Raw genomic sequence first — 21,133 nt, forward strand, 5'->3', positions numbered from 1 at the left:
AATGGTGAATTGGCCACTTTGCAGGGGGGTAGAGAGGAAATGTTCAGTTAGATCATTTCCGTCTGTAATGTTACAGGATTATTACAGTTAAATTGTGAGATCCATGCAGGGATTGAAGTGTGTCATGGGAAGAAACTGTGGACAAAATATGTTAGGAAAGGATCAGGGGCACTTTAACTGTAGGAGGAAAATGGAGAGCCCAAAATATTAAGAGGGGTTCACATGTAGAGTTGGGGCGGCAGGGGATTTAGAAGACATTTAAATTCTAAGGCGTGTTCATCTCATAGTCGTAATCAAAAGACATTGGCTCTCATTACAACTTTTCTAGTATCCTGGTGGTCATTTCTCTAGGATACCGGCAAATGGTAATACCATTACTGGCACTCGGTCCGGTGGAATGTCCACTGGATTCTGAATGCCGGTGACAGTGGTAAATCTCTATTCCATGGAGTCCCATTGAATTTGCAAGCGCCAGTTATACTGGCACCTGTAATACCGCTGATTTTTGCTGGTAAGGTGGCAGACTGACCTCCAGCTAAAAGCTGGAGGTCATTCGTGCCACCTCAGTGGCAAACTTGTAGTTGGCTGATGCAGAAATTTGATGGTATATGGGAATACCAGCATCTTAATTCCACAATGGCCAACTCATAATGAGGGTCATTGCATTTCAGCTGGAACGATGTATATCTTAAGAAGTCTGTGCAATGGTTTTCAGGGTTATAGTTCTGTGGGAAATTTTCAGAGGAAATTATTGGCTGGGATTATATGAGGGGAAAACAAAAAAGAGGGTAAACACTGACCAGTGGACCACAGTGTTTTACAAAAAATGTTTGGAACGGGCCGGGGACACTGCTGAGGGCAATGGACATTGGCCATTACCAAAGACCATGGCCAGTTGGAAGGGTTATTTGATTTTAAAACTGATTCCAGCCAATAGTGTATCACCCTAATTGGTGCAAAGAAGCAGGGGCCATGGCCAATTGGACATCGGTATTTACCACTAAAGGGCATCGGGGCAAAGTGGGCAACTGGTCACAATCTTTCACCATACTTAGTGCAAAGTGGCAGGGTCCACTGCAGAACGCTGTGGTGACAGGTGACAGGCCACAGCCAATGGGACATAGTTGTTTACTACTAAAAGGGATATGAGCCAAGGCCGTAGTCTCTCTCCGTGGCTCAAAGCCATGACAAGTGGGCCATGCTCTGTACAAACTGGTTGATGTGTTCTTTCTCTTGTTTTTGTGCATCTATCTCCTTTCCCTGCTTTGCAGGGCTGTTGGTTTTTTCTAAGAGCTTTTTGAGTTGGGTTAATGGAATTGAAACAAAAGTTTTTTACGTATGTTAAAACTGTAGATTTTTCAATAAAAACAAAATAGTGGCCCATGCTCTTTGTTTCGTAATAGTTGCAAAGTGGCCATGTCCGAATGCCAAAGGCATTAAGCCATGGTTAATGGTTACTTTTTTAAAATGTATTTATAGTGTAATTGGTTCATTAAATCCTTAAACACTTATACAAATTCATTCTATGCCGATACATTCGATTTTAAAACATATATACCATATGAAACAAACTAAAACATTTTTGTGCAGTTCTTATGCAAATTCATATTATATAACCTGTAAATCAATCGCATACCAATATACTGAACCTTGAGCAATGAAGGCATTAAAAGACATTAAGAGACATTAAAATGCACTGAGGTATTCCAGCACTATAAATAGATAGTCAAAACAGATCCAGCATCTGAGTCTTTTACATAGCTAGGTATTCATGTGTAGCAATTCGAGTAGCGGTTACAGCCTCCCATTTCTTGACAATCTCTTTCCGTATGAAATAGGCTGCACCAACATACATCATAGAAGAAGCCATATAGATACTTGACCAGAACTGATCTGTTTCAATCATCCTTAGATCCCAAGTCAAATCCTTATACCTTCTATAATATAACTCTGTTAATTGTACGCAATTCGTCCGCAGGTGTCTGATAGTTTCCACCGTATCTTTATACAGCCTACAGACTCTTTTCTCTCTTGGAATTCCTGTCCAGCCTCCCACATACTCCAAACATGGCAAAAGATGAAATCTTAATAACATAATGAACCTCTAGAATTCCATATTTACAACTTTCAAATGATAGCTTCTGGGTCTAGAGGATTCTAATCCTTGTAATATATATTCCATAAACCGTTTTATTTCCAAGGGAATCCAGGTTATTGCACATGTCCCACTGTATTGATTTCCTTTTCAAGGTTTTGAAAAGATGGCCTGTCTCATCAATTTCTCTAGGTAGCTTTCGATTGATATCTTTTAGGAAGTTAATTGTAGTGTGCAGTAAGTCTTTAATAAAAAACAATTACTATTATTCGTCTTAGTCATATAACTTCCCACTAATTTCAACAAGCCATCTTCCTTCAGTGAAAGCATTCTTATGTAGAGCTTACAGCAATTTTCCATAATGTGGAGAGAAGTAAGGCCCAGTTTACATCTAATTGCAGCGATAGGGGTGGATCTGGGTAGTCTCAGTGCAGGTCTCCACAATTTTCCTTCTATTTTATCCATGTCCTCCAAGAATCTAGATGTTAAAGATTCCATGGCGTACAAGGCACCCGGTACAATACAGCTCCTATAGATTTCTAATAGGCCTTCAACTGAGTAACCACCCTTAGTAATAATGTATGATCTAATCACATTCCATTTCCTAAAATGGGCATGCCCAACTATGGGTATGCCTCTACAATTTCAGTAATCTGTGTCAATTTTCCATTGATATTTCGGCTTCTTGCGCTTGCCATTACTTTCCCCGAAGATCATTATTTTTGTTTTCTCAGCATCTATCTTTAAATTGTTGTCTGCAGCATATCTTTGAAGTTCGTCTAGTGACCTCTGCAGGCCTACCGGCGTCCTGTCGATCAACACTGTATCGTTTGCATATGACAACCAACTGATGTGACGCCCCTCAATCTTTGGTGGGAAATTATTTACATTATCAAATCCTTCCCCCATATCCACTACATATAAATTGTACAACACAGGAGAGGTGGCACATCCTTGTTTTAAGCCCAAATTAGTGGATATGGGTAAGGATCTGGTGATACCCTTATTCAGGCAGATAGTAACAGATGTCTCTCTGTACATTTCCCCCAGAAGGTGTAATACCAACAGATTTATGTTCCATCCGACTAACTTAGTCCATAGCCTACCCCTATGGACACAGTTAAAGGGTTACGCTTAATAACAATATTGGCTAATTTATCCGGGCCAGGGGCCCTTGACGCTTTCATCTTGTTATTAATTGCCAAGATGTCCTGCAAATGGAACGGAAAGATTCTGTCCTCTCCAGGCGACCCTATTTCTTGTCTAACAATAGGCACATTTTCTACAAAATACAGATCGTTAATATACTTAACCCATATGTCCAATGATATGGTATTGACATCAGAGTCAATTTCCTCAGTGAGGTATTGCCTGTATAGATACCAACATTTTTTCGAATCGTGGATACGGCATAAGGACAGGATCATTTTTTCCAATTTGCGTTCTGTATATAGCTCTTGTGCCCCCTGATTCAATTTTTATATTTGGTGGGCGAATTTTTAATGGACAGCATTTTTTCTAAATTGTGAATATTCACATAATTTTTAATATTATTTATGTGAAGCTTCAATGGCATTTTCCTTTCCTGGATCTTACAATCATAAAGTTGTCTCTTTAATTTATTTCTCTTCAATTGAGACAATTCTACTATTTGTTTTCATCACCATATTTAAGAGATCCCCAATCACCTTAAGTCCATTCAGAATAATATCCTGACCCGCTATAGGTAAGCAATCAAACAGCTCATCAAATTTATTAAGGTTTTTTTCCGTCCAACATATCTGATTTGTAGCCCCATTGATTTGTATATTTAGACTTTCGCCTGCAATGCCCTCTCTTACCCAATGTGCTTTAAGAAGGCATTTTAGCACACAATGATCGCTTTGAAGAGTAGAGACATGCTCAAACCGTATTATTCTGTTTTCCAAGCCATGATCTATAAACATGTAATCCAACCTGTAACTCACAGATCACTTGCTCCTTGTAATATGTTTGGTGCCACTACTATGTGTTGGCTCTACATAATTTAGATCCCAGTAATGAAGTAAATTCAGCCAAGTGATGCCCTTGTTGATTTGTGGCGATATTTTAATACCCAAGCCTAAGTTCCCCATCTTCAGTGGGGGCATAGCCTCATAGTTACCACATTGATCTGTCCAATCTGCCACTTTTTCCAAGACCACATCACAAAAGCTGTTTAAATCACCCACTAGCATTACATGACCGTTGGGGAATTCTTCATGTCAACAATTAATGGCATCTCTAATGATCTTTTCTATTCCCTCAAAATCCTCCCCTCCTGGCCTAAAATACACATTAATCAGTAGGAGGTCTTTACCCGAGAATATTTTTTCAATAATGGCACACAATACCCAGTTGGAGGGATATGATTGCTCATATTTTCTGGTATTAAATAAGGATTTCACACCGATGCAGAGACCCCCCCCCATGGGTCTCCCCCTATCCCAGCGATTGGCGGGTTCAACAAGATTTTATAACCATCCATTACTATTGTTCCCAGGACCCATGTTTCTTGGAGTGCAAATATGTTGCTGCTCTTTATAAAAGCGCACTTTCTTTCTGTAGTATGAGGCGATAGCCTCTGCTATTCCATGAGATTACCGTAATAGTGGACTCCTCTACTCAATTTTCCAATCTATAATTTTCATCAGGAATCCATATTGGTTTAGTAGATTTTTCTAGGCTGGTGGTCAAATGGGAGTTACCATCCATCGAGCATTGTCTATTATTACTAGGAAATTCTATTCTGTTGCACAGTACAATTTCATATTTATTGTTCCAAATCTTTCCTGAGTATTCTCTGAGCAATTCAACAATTACGGCTGTGCCAAATTGAACAATTGCCCAATTTTGCCAGCTCCCCACCTTGGGCAAGATAGCTTTCTATATCGGAGGATTTAATACTGCACAACTGTGGTATTTTTCCTAAACATTCTAACAGCCATTCTCTATTTAGGTAAGGGCTATCTTCAGTGGGATTTTTCTCGATGATCTTTATACTTTTGCCACTGTTTCTTGACAATAGCTGTTTTTCCCTACACACTTCCTCAATAGTCTGCTCATTACTCCTACTATTTTTACTCATGGCTAATCTGTCCATTTCCATGTTCTAGGTCTCCCTACCTCTAAGTTTAAGGCTACCCCTTTCAGGATTAACCGGTATATCTAAAAATGTAACTGTCGATTCCTTTTTTTCTTCCTGCGGAGTATTATCAGCTGGTTCTCTATTTTCTTCAGCCTCTAGAATATTAACCTTTAATTGGGGATCTATGGTTTCCTCGATAGTAGGCATTTTACTATTGCCTTTCAGCCAATTACTCAAAACTTTTCCCTTAGATGTATTTTTGTTTGCAATACTGTCTTTCACCACACTCTTCATTTAATTCGAATCTATTTGCAATTTCTATATCATTGAGTGCGGTTTCCGCTAAAGCTAGCCTATTCTTTCTAATAGAGTCTTTCTTTTTGACTTTGCCCGATTTACAATGATTGTTTTTGGAGCCTTTCTTGTAATTTCTTTTACGGTGCAATCTACGTCTATGACCTTGAGACTGTTCAAAAGGTGTCTCAATAACTATTTACTCCACCTTCCCACTCAATGGCACAAACTCTTTATCAGTGTTATCTGTAATACCTTCTGCATTTTGGCTCAATTCAACTTTTTCCTCATTAACCAATAGGCATAGTTCACTCAAATCTCCCATTATTGAAACGTTAGAGCCCTTTTGTTCACATAGATTTTATTTTTGCCACTCAGCAGGGATTAAAGTCTACAATTCTTTCGTATCTGCATTGGCCAGAGTTATCAGCTCCTTCATAGTTTGTTACACGTTTATCAACCCTGGTGCAAAAGCCTAACAGTATATCTACTGTTACAATAAGGGAGTCCATTTTCCCCCTCATGTTAATTGAATTGCCCTCCATTATTTCAGAATCATTCCAAGCATCACGTACATCGTCCTCAGTCAGAGAAACGATATCGTCCTGTGCAATTTTTTTTCTAGGTCAGTCATGGATAAGTTAGTGCCAATAATATTATTTATACTATTGGAATTGGTAACTTCAGTACTTTTCTCTAACTGGGACGGTAAAGAACCTACTTGGAGGCCCAAAGAGTGCAGGTGGAAGTCGGACACATATTAAGTAAAGAATTATTGTCAATTATAGAGCTGTTCCCAGGCATGGGAATAATGTTACCCCTTTGACCAAAATGACTTGTCAAAAAATCTGAAATTTTAGGCTGCTCTAAGGCAGTTGATTCCTTATTGCCCTTATTATCTTTATGAGCCAAAGAGTGAGTTTTAGAGGCCTGAGCCTTAGACTTATCTGTATCTCCCTTCTTCTTTGCATTTTATTTGACCTTAATTTAGGGGCCATCTTCTAGAAGAAAAATATCTAGATTTGAGAAGTAATAAAGCAAAGATGTTACTATCCAAAAATCAAGGATAAAGAAAATGGGTAACCAGTAAGCTACTAGATAAAAAAAAATAACGAATAACCAATAAAATGCAGATTAAAAATGACCAATCAAAGATTAAAAATGTCCCTTATTCGGGTCCTTGGAAATTGAGGAGGAGGGAGAGAGAACCTTGCAGCCCCCCGCCATATTTACTGGCTATTTGAAATTATTTAAATTGGTAAAAAGACAAAACATATGTTAAAAAGGCTAAAATTGCTCTGTCACATAGGTAAGTAACAGTTAACAGGATGAGGAACGCCCGACAGCTCGAGGAGCCGGCAGAGTCCGTCTCTCCCCCTACCCTCCCCACCCTGCAAAAATGTCAAAGTCTAGGTTAGTTGGTGGTTTGCCGTGATAGTGCCTCTTCTATCAGCCTCGCTAAATAATTAAGTAGAATCTCACCCACTTCCTTGATTGTTCTGCGTGTAGCGAAAGATCTGCAGCCCAGATGGAGGATCGTTCGTGCCTAGACTGGTGGATTTATCCAAGCGTAGCAGGTCTGACGCCCCCACGCCCAACAGCACAACAGCTGAGTCGCGCCCATTACACCTCACGGGGCTTAACGCCACAAGGGGAGCCACGCAATGATTATATCTTTGCGCTTCTGGGGTGGGCGTGGCCAGCGGGCATTTCGCTCCGATATTTTCTTAAAGAACCTGTTCCCTTTGATGTGCGAGCGCTGTGGCAGCCGAGTAAATGCCAAGCCACAAGTTCATCAGCCAAACAAACAGGTGAGGTAAGATACTTAACTTTAGTTAAGACTGTATAGGTGAAATAAATGTATATCAATAAAACTCTGGGGGTGTTACAAGTGACAACAACCTTAACTCTGAGTCCCCTCTGTGGATGTCATCCATGATGTTATTTTTGATGTCATTGCTGATCCCATCAGTATCTGTCATGGATGAGCACTTGGGTGCGGAGGAGCAGAGGGGTTCATAGAAGGGAGTGTGCGGGAACAGCAAGGGAGAAGTTTTAATTCAGTTCTGTTCAGTAAGCAAATCGTTAATTAGTCCTTCTAGACGGAGGTTAAAGTGCCATGATTGCGAGATAATGTCCATCCATAAGTTTTAGCTGAAGTGAAGCCGAGGATAATAAACACAGGAAGGACATTATGGCTAGTGATCATGACCACCCCCACAACCGTGGCATCTATAAGGTTATTAACACTCTAAATTTCATTCTTGTTTTTCACCTTCTTGCACCCAGCATGGAGGAGAAAAATCTGAATAAAAAAATAAAGCGTTCCTATGACAAATGGTCACTGAGCAAATGAAGCTGAGTGGCAGATCCACACACCTCTGAGATGGGCTTCAGCAGAAGGCAATTAGGAGGGGTCAAGGAGGGAGTCTGACCTGGTGCGAGTGACAAGGTAAGTGAGGGGATGCACGAGTGCATGAGCAGTGCTGGGCAACGTGGAGTGATGTGAGTGCTCTCTATACTGGTAATTATATACCACATTGTGAACGTTCCGATTGCTTTCCAGAGATTTATAATGGCTACTGGATTGTGATGAATACATTTACTGCTGAAATGCGTGCAATGAAATCGAAGGGAATTAATTAAATGATTAAAACACTAGTTTTGTATCCGATGGTTGAAAATTAATGGATTGTGCTTTGTCACTTAAAGTGGGTAGGTCAATGTTTTTAAGATCACGTTTCTCGCTCCCTGCATACGAATTTCAGTGCTTTTTGCTTGACGTATTCACGTGGAACCATGTTTAATGGATTTTGTATTTTAATAAAGGGAGAGTGCTTTTGGTAGCTCAGCAGTTTCTGTGTGTTGTACAACAGTGTTGTTTTTAATGTGAGGAAAAACATAATTGCTAGAAAATGTTCCAAGTTATTTAAGTTGTGTTCGTCACTCAACGACTGTTTCAAAGTGCTGAAAATTAATTTGAAATAAAAGGTAAGTGTGTATTGGTATGTGCTAATTGTTGTTAACCTATACTCTGAATGAACATTAGATGAGCCAAAATGGCATATAATAAATGCAAATGCAAACTCACGTGGAAACCAAGTCTATAGTTAACAAGGAGTCCATCATATGTAAGGAAATACAAAGCAAGTGTGTTTGACATTTTGTATGGTGCACACCGCAGACTAATCCCCTGGTCAGTGCTGGTTTGAGTGATAAGGGGAGAAAGGAGCTAGTAAGGACTTTTTCAGAGCCAGTACTATTTAAGAAATTAATTGAAATTATGTATGATCAATTATTTTTATATTATGTATAATGGAATTAGTAATGAATGTGGTTTCTTTTTAATTATGATGTTGTAAAAGTTTGTTAAACTAATAAAAACAACTTTTTTATATTAAAAAAATAAATTAAGTGTTAATTGCAAATGTTAAACATGTGAGCAACTTATACAAAGTCTATAAATGTATTGCTAACTGTTGCAAGGAGGATGTATATGAAATAGATGTATGTGAAATAGTTGAGGATCGAAATTTCGATTTTCTTGACAAATTGAAATGTTGCTACACACCTGTTTATTTGAGATTTTTGTAGTATTGTGTTTAGAATTGCACCAGGGATCACTCTCAGGGCCCTTTGGCGAGATTTAGGAGGCAAAGCGGGTGACAGGAGGAAGAGTTGAGAAGAAATCTATTTTCAGAATCTTGTTAAAGTTGTGGTTGTCAATACAGGATGGGATCCTCTTTGGAACATCAAATCATTCAGGATCAGTGGGCACATGTACACTGGAAATGAAAAAATAAATCATTGTGTGTTGAAATGTAATTACAACAATTGCGTAGATGATGTGGGATCACCGGTTCATATGAAAAAGATGTATTTTTAAAAAGTGCCATCACTCATCTTGATTGGAAATAACTTTTTGGAAAAAATAATCTTGTCTTTGAACATGAGACACGTTATTTGATGTATAGTAGGTCTCTTGGGCCATCTTTTAAATAGCCAGTTGTGTGACAGCTAGGAAATAATAAGCTCATTCACCCACCCATGCTCTTGGCCAAAATGTGTGCTCCTGGACATCTTGAAGGACCCAGTGATCTGGCCTTGTTGCACGTACTTGGTTTTTCAACTTAGCCACCATTGTTATTTTCTTTGTTTTATGGTTTGCTTTGCAGAGTGTGGTATTGAGTACTGCCCTCCTTCCCAGTATCTGCTCTCCGTTCTAGAAAGTGACCATGTAGATTCTGCTGCCGACTGCATAGATGGGACTGTGTCCAGGTGTATGAGAGAAGAGACAGAGTGGCAGGTTAGGATCAAAGTTAATCTATGAATATATTAAATGTTTTGTACAAATTGAATACTTTTGCTGTGTAACAGTTATTTGTATGTGGTAGTTGTTGATGAACTCGTCTCCACTGTACATGTTGGTTCTCGGCACCCACCCCATCACACGTGCCATGTGGTGGTACAGTGTAGTGTGCTATTTATTACAATTTGGACCTTCAGTATGATGTTATTCATTTTTTAAATACAAATCAATGGTACGATGATGAGGAGAAATTCATGCATTTGTGAATTATTGCTGATCTTCATTGCAATCAATTAATTGTTCAGAATGCTTGCTTACCATTCCGAGTGTGTATTGCCAATACATGTGAATTCACGTATTTGGCCTTTGAGCTTGAGTTATCAATATTTCAAATGTTCTTTCTTTAGTTTCAGTTCAAATGCTGAAATGCACAATATATTAATACAGACAGACTTGACACTCTGAACCTGTGAGTTTCCTCCCCTCCTTAACCCATCCAGCCCAACCATCTCATTAAACTGGTATACAATATTTATGGCAAATGACAACACAGAATTAGAAATAAAGCAATGTGAATGATAAAATTGCCAGAACGACTGGTCGTTTTTTTTTTAAACTCAAAAGGATTATGAGCTCATAATAACATTGGACAGGAGAATGTATTGTATTCATTTTTCATATAACCTAGAAATGCTTCGGATTGCTTCCCCAAGTTTCTCCCTGCGTTTCTGATATTAACCATGATCCTCTCCACAGCCAAAACATACAACAGTTTATTAAACCAAATTGCAATCGGTGGACTTCTTTCTAGATCTCGCTGTGTGAGGAGTACCAATTTCACTGCCAATAGCATATGTGTATTTAGGATCCCTTCCTAGATCTCACTGTGTATAGCAGTTGACGTTCCACCTCCACTATCATGGGGCTGCTAGTGTCTCTCTTTTTGTAATGTCTTTAATTGTTTCCTTTACTTCCAGGCAAACTTTTCTCAGTTTCAGGCAGTTCCACAGGATATGTCGGTGTGCTTTTTAGCCCACTGTTCCAAATGCATTGTGTTCTCCCACGGATTCCTCATCTTTGATATATCAATATGCTGCTTTGGAAAATTTTCGACAGCAAAGGTGCCATGCTTTGTTGAGTCAAAGTCCCTCGATGGCTTTCATCCCTGCACTCGCCGTGACATTGACGTTGGTATAAATAGCACGCACCGCACCCGTTGCTTCAGTTCAGTTTTTCTGCATATACAGCACGCTTCGAACACCTGAGCGAATTTTCTATTGCGTAGTAAAGGATCTTTGAGTATGTCTACTCCAAAGACCGATTTCAAGAGGTGTGCTGACTGTGACTCGAAGATGTCGATCACAGATCCGCACAAAGTATGCCTCTGGATTGATAGTTGAGTAACAGTTGTCAGGTCGGAAGCGGCTGCACTGTGTGAGACTCGGAGACGCACAGAGCTCAGTGTGGCTTGATGTGTGTGTATCAGGTGCCTTCTTTGAACTCCTATAAGAGGAAACGCTGCAGAAATGCAGTGGGAGGACTACTGCGGGAGGACCTGTTTGGACATGCTGTGTGCTGTACTGTGCTGGGCTGGGCAGGGCTGTGTTCACACTGGGCCACTGAGCCCTCGAGCACTGGCGCAGCAGGCAGCCTCCTTGAGCTGGGGCCGCAGCCTGGGATCGCGTAGGTGAAGGTGAACCCCCCGCCCTGATAGGCTTGCGGTAAGCAGTAAACAGCTTTTCTACAACCCTGAGGGCATTTATACCCATCCCCCCTGCTCCAAGAAGGGCAAGTGGACTTTTAACAACTCTCAGGGTGGCCATACTCCAATTCCGCCTGCAAGTTGTGTCTTGTGATACGGTCTCATACTCCAAATCCCCCTCACCCCCACCTCCACTCCATTCCTACTGGCACTAGCGGTCCTAATCATGGTGAAGGCAGTCCGTACCTCGCCATAGGCGCAGTGTCAGTTGTGGACTTGTTAACAGAGTACTGGTTGAGTGTTCCATTGTTTGGTAGAGACAGAGACAAAGTACTGGGCAATTGGGTATGTCTATCAGTTTACTGTGCTTCTGAGTTTAGTTCTCTGCTTCTTCGGGTTTTAGCTATTGAAGTGCCAGCCTGCGTAAACGGAGCGTTCCCCTATAACTCAGTTCTTTCACCTGAATACACTTATTTCTGTAATCAGCTTCTCTATATAAAAACCCTGTTTTGTCCCTTATTACTGTTCGAACTCCCGCTCTCGCTCCACAGCGACTATACTCAAAACTTAGGCGGGGACCGTGGGCGTTCAGCTTTTGACCCTTCCGACCGGCAAACTCTCAATTACTTTAAAAGCTCATTATTCAGGAAGGATATTTTTGTATCTCAGCCAGGGACTGTGGGCTGTGGGCGAACTGTTAATTGTCTTTGACCCGTGCTGAAGTGTGGAAGACAGATCAAGTGGGGTGATGCAAATCTTCACAAGGATTTCAATTCCTTGTTACGTAGCAGGGCTAATTGGCATCCCTGCTGTTTTGATTTTAGGGGATTGCTAACTGGTCACGAACCACTTAAGTATCTGAAATGACAAGACTATATAACCTTTGCAGTACAACTGCAGGAGAGGACGTGAGAGCTCCGAAACCTGATGACCCAATTGGTTGGGACGAAAACCCTATTCATTTTGAAAGAACAATTTTTAGACCATATCAATCAGGGGGTGGAAGATTCTACCCCCCAAAAAGTATCTTCCCTATAGACAGTCAGTTACCTACGGGTTCAGGCTTCGAACCAGCTCCAACTAGAAAGGTAACTGAAATGGCAGAATCAACACCAGCACAGCGGTTTATAAAAGATCTTTTAATTCCAAACCTGGAATACACCTGCACTGCCACTAGAATGAAGAATACAATTCTGGATTATTTCCCAATAGAAGCGAAGTCCAAGGAGACTGAGATCTCCAATGATCAGTAAAGGAGTGATCAACGTATAGCAAATATACAGGACGCCCAGAAAGAAAATGAGGGTAATAATATCGATCTGTCAGAGGAAGATCGGGTGATTATCGATAGCCTACCAGTTCTAGACTCTTCATTGGAACTCAACGCAATCTCTGCGCTATTGGAGGTCTCCAGAGTGGCCAGAGACCGCTGAGAAAAATCTCTACTGAGAGACAGCAGAACACTAGTTAGAGAGGGCATGCCAGAATGAAACAACCTCAGGAACTCGGCACTCCAACCATTGCTGCCCTTAATTTTGTCCTGAGTTCTCTGGTGAAAGTCTTTGAAAATCTAAAAACAGAGGTTCATCATCACTCTGGAACGCTGTTGGAGATTACGAAGGATCTAGAAATTAACAAATCAACAATGTTGGCTTTAAAGTCAGCAGTGAATGATTCAGTAGGTGAAACATTGGCGAAGTTTCGTTCAGTCTAAAATCCAAGCACTAAAGATGGATGAGCTGATGGAACAGTGGGAGGGTGCAAGAGAGGAGTTAATCGTACTGAATGCCAATCTAGGAGGAGAAGGTACGAAAGGGAGATGCCCACGATGCTCTGTTTCTTCCAGTAAATCCTTTGAATACGAACCCGGATGATTCACCGTTATCAGCTTCAGTTCTGGAAGGATTCATTTGGTTGGCACAACTAGCAGAGCAATAGGTTTTTGCTATGCCCTCCGTAGATGATGTGGGAGAGATCTCAACTCCAATAGCTAAAGAAATAGTGGACAATCAACGGAAGAAAATAAATGGGAAGAAGAAGCGTAGAAAAAAAAATGATCAGAGAAGAAAAGGAAAATGTGCCATGCGATCATATTTACCCCAAAACATTCAGTGGCCATAATCCAAAGAGGAAAAATCGAAGTGTGGATGCTAAACGCTTCATTCGAAATCTGAAAGGGACGAATGTGGATGACCAACGAAGAAACAAAAAAAAGGGTGCCCACCCTGAGATGGAGAGAAAAAAACACAAACAAAAAGCTCAAAAAAAAGGATTCCACCTCAGGGGGAGGAGGGTGGCCCGATTTCTGAACTGGAAGTGAAAAATATCACAATAGGGATCCACACGGAGCCTCATAAAGAACCTCTAAAGATAGCACTGATTTTCTTAAAGGCTAAGCAAAGAGAAGAAATTAGGCAATCTTTTGAAGTTCGCACAATAGAATGCCAAAAAGAACGAAATCCACAATGCGTTCCGATTCCACAACTTGTAGAGGATCAGAGACCCAGGTTGGCGACTGCTAGACAAGTTTTAGAGAAAGATAGATCTGATGGAGACGAGCAGAGAAACCAAAAAAACTATATGGGCATCACACCACTGTCGAGAACGAAAAACATAGACCGATACAAATGGGAAATAAAGCCAAGGAGGAAATCCATACCCACAAGTTGTTCTTGTCAATAGTGACGGGGGAAAATCATTTGATTATCCTGTTAAATCGTACAAGAATACTTTCAGAAATGATTCCTAACCTAAAATTCTTTGCTTCGTCTGATATAGATCGAGTGAGTTAGTTTTCCACATACCCCTAACAGAAATTTTTGAGGTGGTTTTGTAATCAAGACTGGGTCTGGAAACAATCTTAGGGGCCAAAGTGGAATGGGCAAAGAGGGGTATTTCTGTTTCAATGGAACTTCCAGATACAGTGAAATGTATCCCCCAACCCCGAGACCTGTAAATCAAGAGACAAGATACAATCCACAAAGTACAGCGAAGACCTTGACTTCACCCTCTATCGTTTGGGCGATGGTTCCGGAAATCGTCTCGCAAGTATTTCTCAAGCTAGGTATTCTGGAGCAGAAAAGTGATTTGATCAGGACACTATCTTGGAATACGAGGGGCCATAAGCCTTTTAGCGATGATGTCACAAAGCGTTACATTTTTGAAAACTTTGACCTGATATTATCCCAGGAAACCTGGTTAAAAACATCTTTTGGTTTAGATGGTTTTTCTATATATCAACTGGCAGTGGGATCAGGCATGGGCCATCCAGCAGGTGGTTTAAGTATCACCTGCAAAAATGAGGTATATTCTGGTTCCATACAGCTTTCGGGGGAGATCTCAGGTATTTTGATTGTTAGAGCAGAAAGGTGGGGTAAATCTGCCATGCAGAACTGGATTATAGTAAATATATATTGGAATCCGGCGCTAACTCCCCTCTTAGAATTTCTCCAGAATATGTCAGATCTGCTTACTCACTATGCTTTCCAATTCCCGACGGATGAAGTCGTAATAATGGGAGATTTAAACTCGGAGTGCATTAAAGGAGGTCATGTTAACTCAAAGTTATGCAAATCTAAGACCAAAAATGGCCTTGTTTGGTGTAATTTTATGACAGAATGCGATTTGGTGATGCTAAACGGGAATATGGATGGAGATATCCCTCCTGCCCCGACTTGGAGGAGAGGATCATCCTTTTCATTGATTGACTATATTTTTGTTTCAAAAGGGATCTTCAATAGATGTATTCACCTTAAAGTTATACGTGAAAATCATAGTGATCATGCTATGTTGGAAAGTACATTTAAATTTGATCAAGAACGGTTGGGTAAAATCTTGTTACACTGAGGAATTATCTGTAAATAATGCAGGGAATAGGGTGGCAAGATTTAATAGAGGGGTACGCACTCTTAATGACAAACTGGAGTTACAAGAGAAATTACGGACATGGAATTATCAAGGTGTTGCGAGCCTAGTCATTTTGTGGATTTTCTATGGGAGGTTAGTCCTCCCGGGTGTTAAGTTCCTATACAACGTGTAGTTCACAAACCTCTTTTTGACACACAAATATCAGAGCAAATAAAAAATAGAAGACAACAAATGGGCCTTTTAAAAAAGACAATCCTGATTCCAAGATGGCGGCGGAAGGGAGTGGACGTGCCTGAGCACTGCTCCGTCTCACACCCCTACGCCGCAACAAAAGAGCTGCATAAAGAAGCGGATGACTCGCGCGCACACGATTGAACAGGACCGGGATTGACGGCTAAACGCTTGTGCTTCACCTATACAGGCAGCAAAGCTGCAAAGCCCCCCAAACTGCTGGCCGGGGCGCGGGACACTCACTCGGCCTCCCAAGCCGGAACACCACACCAAGACAAGCCGCCATCTGCTGCGGGCGGGAGCCCCAAAGCGGGAGGCGCAGAAAACCGGGGGGGGGGCGTGGGAGAAGCAGTCGGTGCTCCGGTTCTCACCGATGAGCAGGGCTTAGAGCTGATCAGAGGCAACTGAGGGCGGGGCAACGGCCTGTCCCAGGAAGAATCTGAAACGAACAGGCACCAGACTTGGAGAGGCCCCGGAGCTCCATAAACAAGCCGCGTGGCGGTTGAGGTGGCTGTAATGGTAATCGAGGATCCCCGGCATCAGGAGCCGAGCCGCGGACACCAAGACAGGCGCACAGGCCTCCCAGCATTCCTTCCACCCTAGTGGAGCACCCAGGTGGGGAGGAACCCACTGGAAGGAGGCCTGTGCCCCGGACTGGCAGGGGCACACCCCCGGAAAGAACATAGCGCCTCCCACCCAACACCGGCGCAGGGGCCCCTGATAGACCCAGCCAGACGCTACATAGGCCCAGGTTGCAATGTGAGCCCTCCCCCATCAGGATCCAGCAAGGCCAGTCGAGAGTTACTAAAGCCAAAGAAGGGCCCACTGGGCCTGCCAAGATACGGAAAGGCCCAAAATACGGCCCAGGGGAATATCCCCACTGAGGAAGCGCCCACAGGTGAGGGGACTGAGGCAAATGGAGGACACCCCGAATGCATTGATAGACATACCAAATAGCCCGGGACCCAACTGGCACAGAACAAGAGACAGGAGATAGCAGGAGCAACGGGGTATCCCACAACAGTGGCGGGTACATGCATGGACGAAGAGGGCACCCCAGGAAAAGAATATGGACACCCGAGAAAGAAGCAAAGGGATATATATCCCCCCACACCCAGGAGGGAACGGGAGGAATCCAGAGAGCAAGAACCATCCCACTAAAGACATCAAGGCTCGAACGAAGGCTATAGGACAACCATCAGCACTTGTATCCAAAACCAGGGGGAGACCAACCCAAGCCGCACAGCAGAACTTCCAAAAGAAGAGCGATCAGACTCTGACACAATATTGGGGGGCGGACCCTACTACACCCATAGCATTCTCGAGAAGGAAAAGACAAGACGGTCAAACAACTCAACCTATGGCCGAGGAACAGCATACCGACATGGCTTCGAGGGAAGACATGAAAACATGGTTCGGGGGAATTTAAGGCCCAGTTTATAGCTACAATACAGTCCCAATTCGATTTGATTAAGGGCGAATTGAAAGCAGAAGTGTAAGAGCTAAAAACAAAGATCACGGATCTAGGAGAGAGGATGGACACCATGGAAAAAATAACACAAGACCTCGACGAGGAGACACAAGAGGCGCAGACCCAGGAACATCTACTGCAAAGGACCCACAGCCTTGAACTCCAATGTGAGGATTTAGAGAACTGCTCAAGGAAATTGAATATACGGATAAAAAATATGGTGGAAACAGTTGAAGTTGAAGATCTGAAGGGAGCGGTACAACAAGTATTCAGGGACACCATCGATGCAACCGATGAAGCGGATGTCGCAATAGACAGAGTACACAGAGTGGGCCCGAACGGGAGAACCGGGATCTCACCCCAGGGACGTTTTAGTGGCGCTTTCATCATACCCCCAAAAAGAGCTTATTTTACGCAAAGCCCGGACGATGGACCATATTCGTATGAACGGACAAGACATCCAGCTATATCAAGACTTGGCACAGTATACTCTGCAGAAATGACGCGACATGGGCCCAGTGGTAAGGAATTTAGCAGCAACACAATTCAGATACAAATGGACATTTCCATTTGGTCTCCTGTTCACGTGGGACGGGAAACAGCAGAGGGTTACAACGTGTGAAGAAGGACAGCATATTCTGGGAATAAAGGACCACGAGGAGGACAGCCAGGACATTCACAGAGAGAAGTCCACCCAGAAGAGGTCAATCTGGGAATTGAAGAGAAATGGCAGGAAGGTCAGGGGGCCGCCGCTTAACAAATAAAAAATAGGGAAGAAGGGAAAAGAAGAAGGGGTTAGAGGAACTGATTAACACAACAGCAGAAAGGTATCCAATGCCCGGTGGAACCGGAATCGCCACTGCTAATGGAGATGCAAGTCACCCAAAATTCAGGTGCGGAAGAGGGGTGGGGGGACACGCTCGGGTTGAGACTTGGAATCTAGAGGGTTTTAGTACACCCTACAAGTTACTCCTGAGGGAAGATGGGCATGGCGCGGAAGGTGATACGCCTGAGCGTTCATAGGAACCACGGCCTGCCTCAGGACAGTAATGGGGGGAGGGAGGGAGAGAAACAGGCAAGTTGGGGGGATGCACTGTTTGGGGGGGATTGAGGGGGTCCGGGAAAGAACATAGTCGCCTATATAGGCCACAGGGGTCATTTATAGGAGCATTATCCGTTGCTAAAAAATGGGGGTGAAGATACTCACATCAAAGGGCTAAACTCCCCAGTGAAAAGGAAGAAAGTGGAAAATTTCCTGAAACAGGGCTCATAGGACATAATACTGTTCCAGGAGACTCATATTAAGGGGCAGGATAAGAATAACGTGCGCCTGAAGGGTTACAACCGGATCATACAGGCAAATGCACAGGACAAGAAAGCAGGAGTTCTTATAGCATTCCGAGACACCCTACACTTACAGATACTTCACACGGAAGCAGACAAACAGGGCAGATATGTCTTTATGAACATAAAATTAGAGGGAATCCCCCTCACAGTAGCGACAGTGTTTGCCCCAAATAAAAGGCAGGAAGGATTTCTTAAAGACACGTTGGATAGACTAGAACAGTTCGCCGAAGGGGAGATGCTACTCGGAGGAGATTTATATATAGCGTGGGATCCCACTCTAGACGGATCAGATCCCAGACAGAGAACCCAGGTAACCCATCGAGAGCATTAAGACAGAGAATGGTAAATTTGGCCATGGGAGACGCATGGAGGCATTTACACCCCAAACAAAAAGGTTTCACATACTTCTCACATGTACATAATTCTCTGTCAAGGATCGATTACCTCTGGGCGACGGCGGGCATCCTGGGGAAAATTCGGAACACAGGAATGGGCTCCATATCACTTTCAGATCATGCCCCCCTGTGGATCGATGTCCATTGGTCCCCTACTGCCCCGGGGCTGTGGAAATGGCACCTCCGCGGGGAAATACTCTGAGACCCAGTACTGGGGAACACTCTTAGAGACCACATAACTGAATACCTCACAAGTAATAACCTCCTGGAGATCTCCAAAGAAATACAGTGGGAAGCGCTGAAAGCCATTACAAGGGGACACCTCATAGCGTTAAAAACTCAGAGAGGAAGACAAGTTATCCAATGGGGAAAAAGAATTGGACACAAACCTAGGGAAAATCCAAGCTGAAATCCTGCAAAACCCCACGTCGAAATTAAAGAAAAGTCTGAGACACGTCTAAGGTCAGCTGGACTCACTTCACACAAAAAGGCCAGAACAGCACTTACTCAGGCTGAAACTTTGGTACTATGTTAAATCGAACAAATCTGACAAGCTAATGGCTAGGCAACTCAAGGGGAAAAGGCAAGATCGGACTGTGGAGGCCCTGGTGGATCACACGGGGCAAAGGAAAACACAAACGTCTGAGATTGGGCACATATTCGAACAATTCTATCGCTGCCTCTACTCGTCGAACCATCCCGATGAGACTGCACAAGCAAACTATCTAGACGAGGTTCATCTCCCGACTATTTCGGAAGAGGAAAAGCAGATGCTTGATGCGGACATAACGGAGGAAGAAGTCACAAGAGCAATGAGGGACCACCCTAGCAATAAAGCCCCGGGACCTGACGGTTACTCTGCATACTTTTATAAGGTATTGTAGGAATCAAGAGCCGGACCAGGTGGTTAGTTGCTGCAATTGTGCTTTATTCTTGTAACTTAACCAAATGAAATCATAGTCAATTGTTTAGTTTTGAGAGTTACTTCACTTCTCTGGCCGCTTTCCAGGAATATAACCTTCCTTCCTAAGCCTCCTGGGTGTCCGGATAGGCCCACCAGTCGTTCCTTCGCTCTTCGCCCTCTCCGTATGACTAGAAAAGGAAACAACAACGCGTTGATCAGTTCCCAGTCTTTTATGTGTTGTGAGTGACTTGTTTCCCCTCCAATAGGGAGCTTCCCCGTCTATCTGGCTTTCTATTGGCTGATCCTGCCACATCCCGCCTCCTTTAAAGGCTGCTGTCTGGGTCCGTGTTTCCTGATTCTCCCGCCTGCCAGGGGAGTCCCGTCCACCTTCCCGTCTGTGCCCCGAGGCCCCTCCCCCTCTGGAAGACCTCGGCGTCCCTCCTTCCTCCTCCATTGGGGTCCACGCTCGCTACAACTCTCCGACCATACGTATAGCAGTGAACGGTGACCTTTCTATAAAGGTTAAGATTGAGAGAGGGACAAAACAAGGGTGCCCCCTCTCTCCCCTCTTATTTGCTATCTTTCTGGAGCCTTTACTGGCTCGTATTAGAGACAACCGGGAGATAAAAGGGATAGAGATGGCGGGCCACACACAAAAAATAGCAGCGTATGCAGATGATATGCTAGTGACCCTGGGAGACCCAGAGGAATCGCTTACAACTCTAATGCACGAGACCGGTATGGCTCCCTCTCGGGACTAAAAATCAATAGACAGAAATCTGAGATCTTGATTCTGGGCGGCAATACCACTCAAATTCACTCGGTAGCATTAGACCAGCACCTGAAAGTGGCGGGTAAGGGTGGTCAAATACTTGGGTATCATATTGACAAGCGGAATACAGGACCTATACTCCCAGAATTACCCCCAAATGTTCGACCAAATTAAGAGACCTAACGAGATGGAACCCTCTCTCCGTCTCGTTGTGGGGTCGGATAATGGCAATTAAAATGACCATCTTGCCGAAACTTCTATATCTATTTCAAGCAATCCCAATTAAAGTCCCGTCAGCATTTATCAAATCCCTAGCGAAATTGACATCCGCATTCATTTGGCAAGGGAAGACACCGACAGTATCTAGCACAGTCCTAACCACATCAAGACAGGATGGGGGATGTGCCCTCCCACACTTTAGGAAATATTATGAGGCTGCGCAACTATGGGTACTGAGAGAATGGATACCAGACAATTCACAAAAGTTATGGGCTGCACAAGACAGGGCGGTTGTAACAGTACCCACGAGACATCTTCTTTGGCTAGGAAAGAAACATAGAAACCCCAATTTACGAATAAGTGGAATAATGACCTCCACGTTAGAAGTCTGGGATAGAACCATACAGAAAAGAACATTAAC

General features: G+C 43.0%; 1 protein-coding gene across 3 annotated transcripts in view; it reads left to right on the forward strand.

Annotated features, from left to right (window-relative positions):
* Positions 1 to 21,133, forward strand: part of LRSAM1 (leucine rich repeat and sterile alpha motif containing 1) — a 3,131,994-nt gene that overhangs the window by 1,479,313 nt on the left and 1,631,548 nt on the right. For all 3 annotated transcript variants that reach the window (XM_069609805.1, XM_069609807.1, XM_069609806.1), the window contains one exon: positions 9,671 to 9,801. In XM_069609805.1, coding sequence (XP_069465906.1) covers positions 9,671 to 9,801 — 131 coding nt within the window. The remainder of the gene's footprint in view (positions 1 to 9,670; positions 9,802 to 21,133) is intronic.

The sequence above is a fragment of the Ambystoma mexicanum genome, chromosome 8, assembly GCF_040938575.1.
Source record: "Ambystoma mexicanum isolate Mex_15411 chromosome 8, UKY_AmexF1_1, whole genome shotgun sequence".
In the NCBI taxonomy this organism is placed as follows: Eukaryota; Metazoa; Chordata; class Amphibia; order Caudata; family Ambystomatidae; genus Ambystoma; species Ambystoma mexicanum.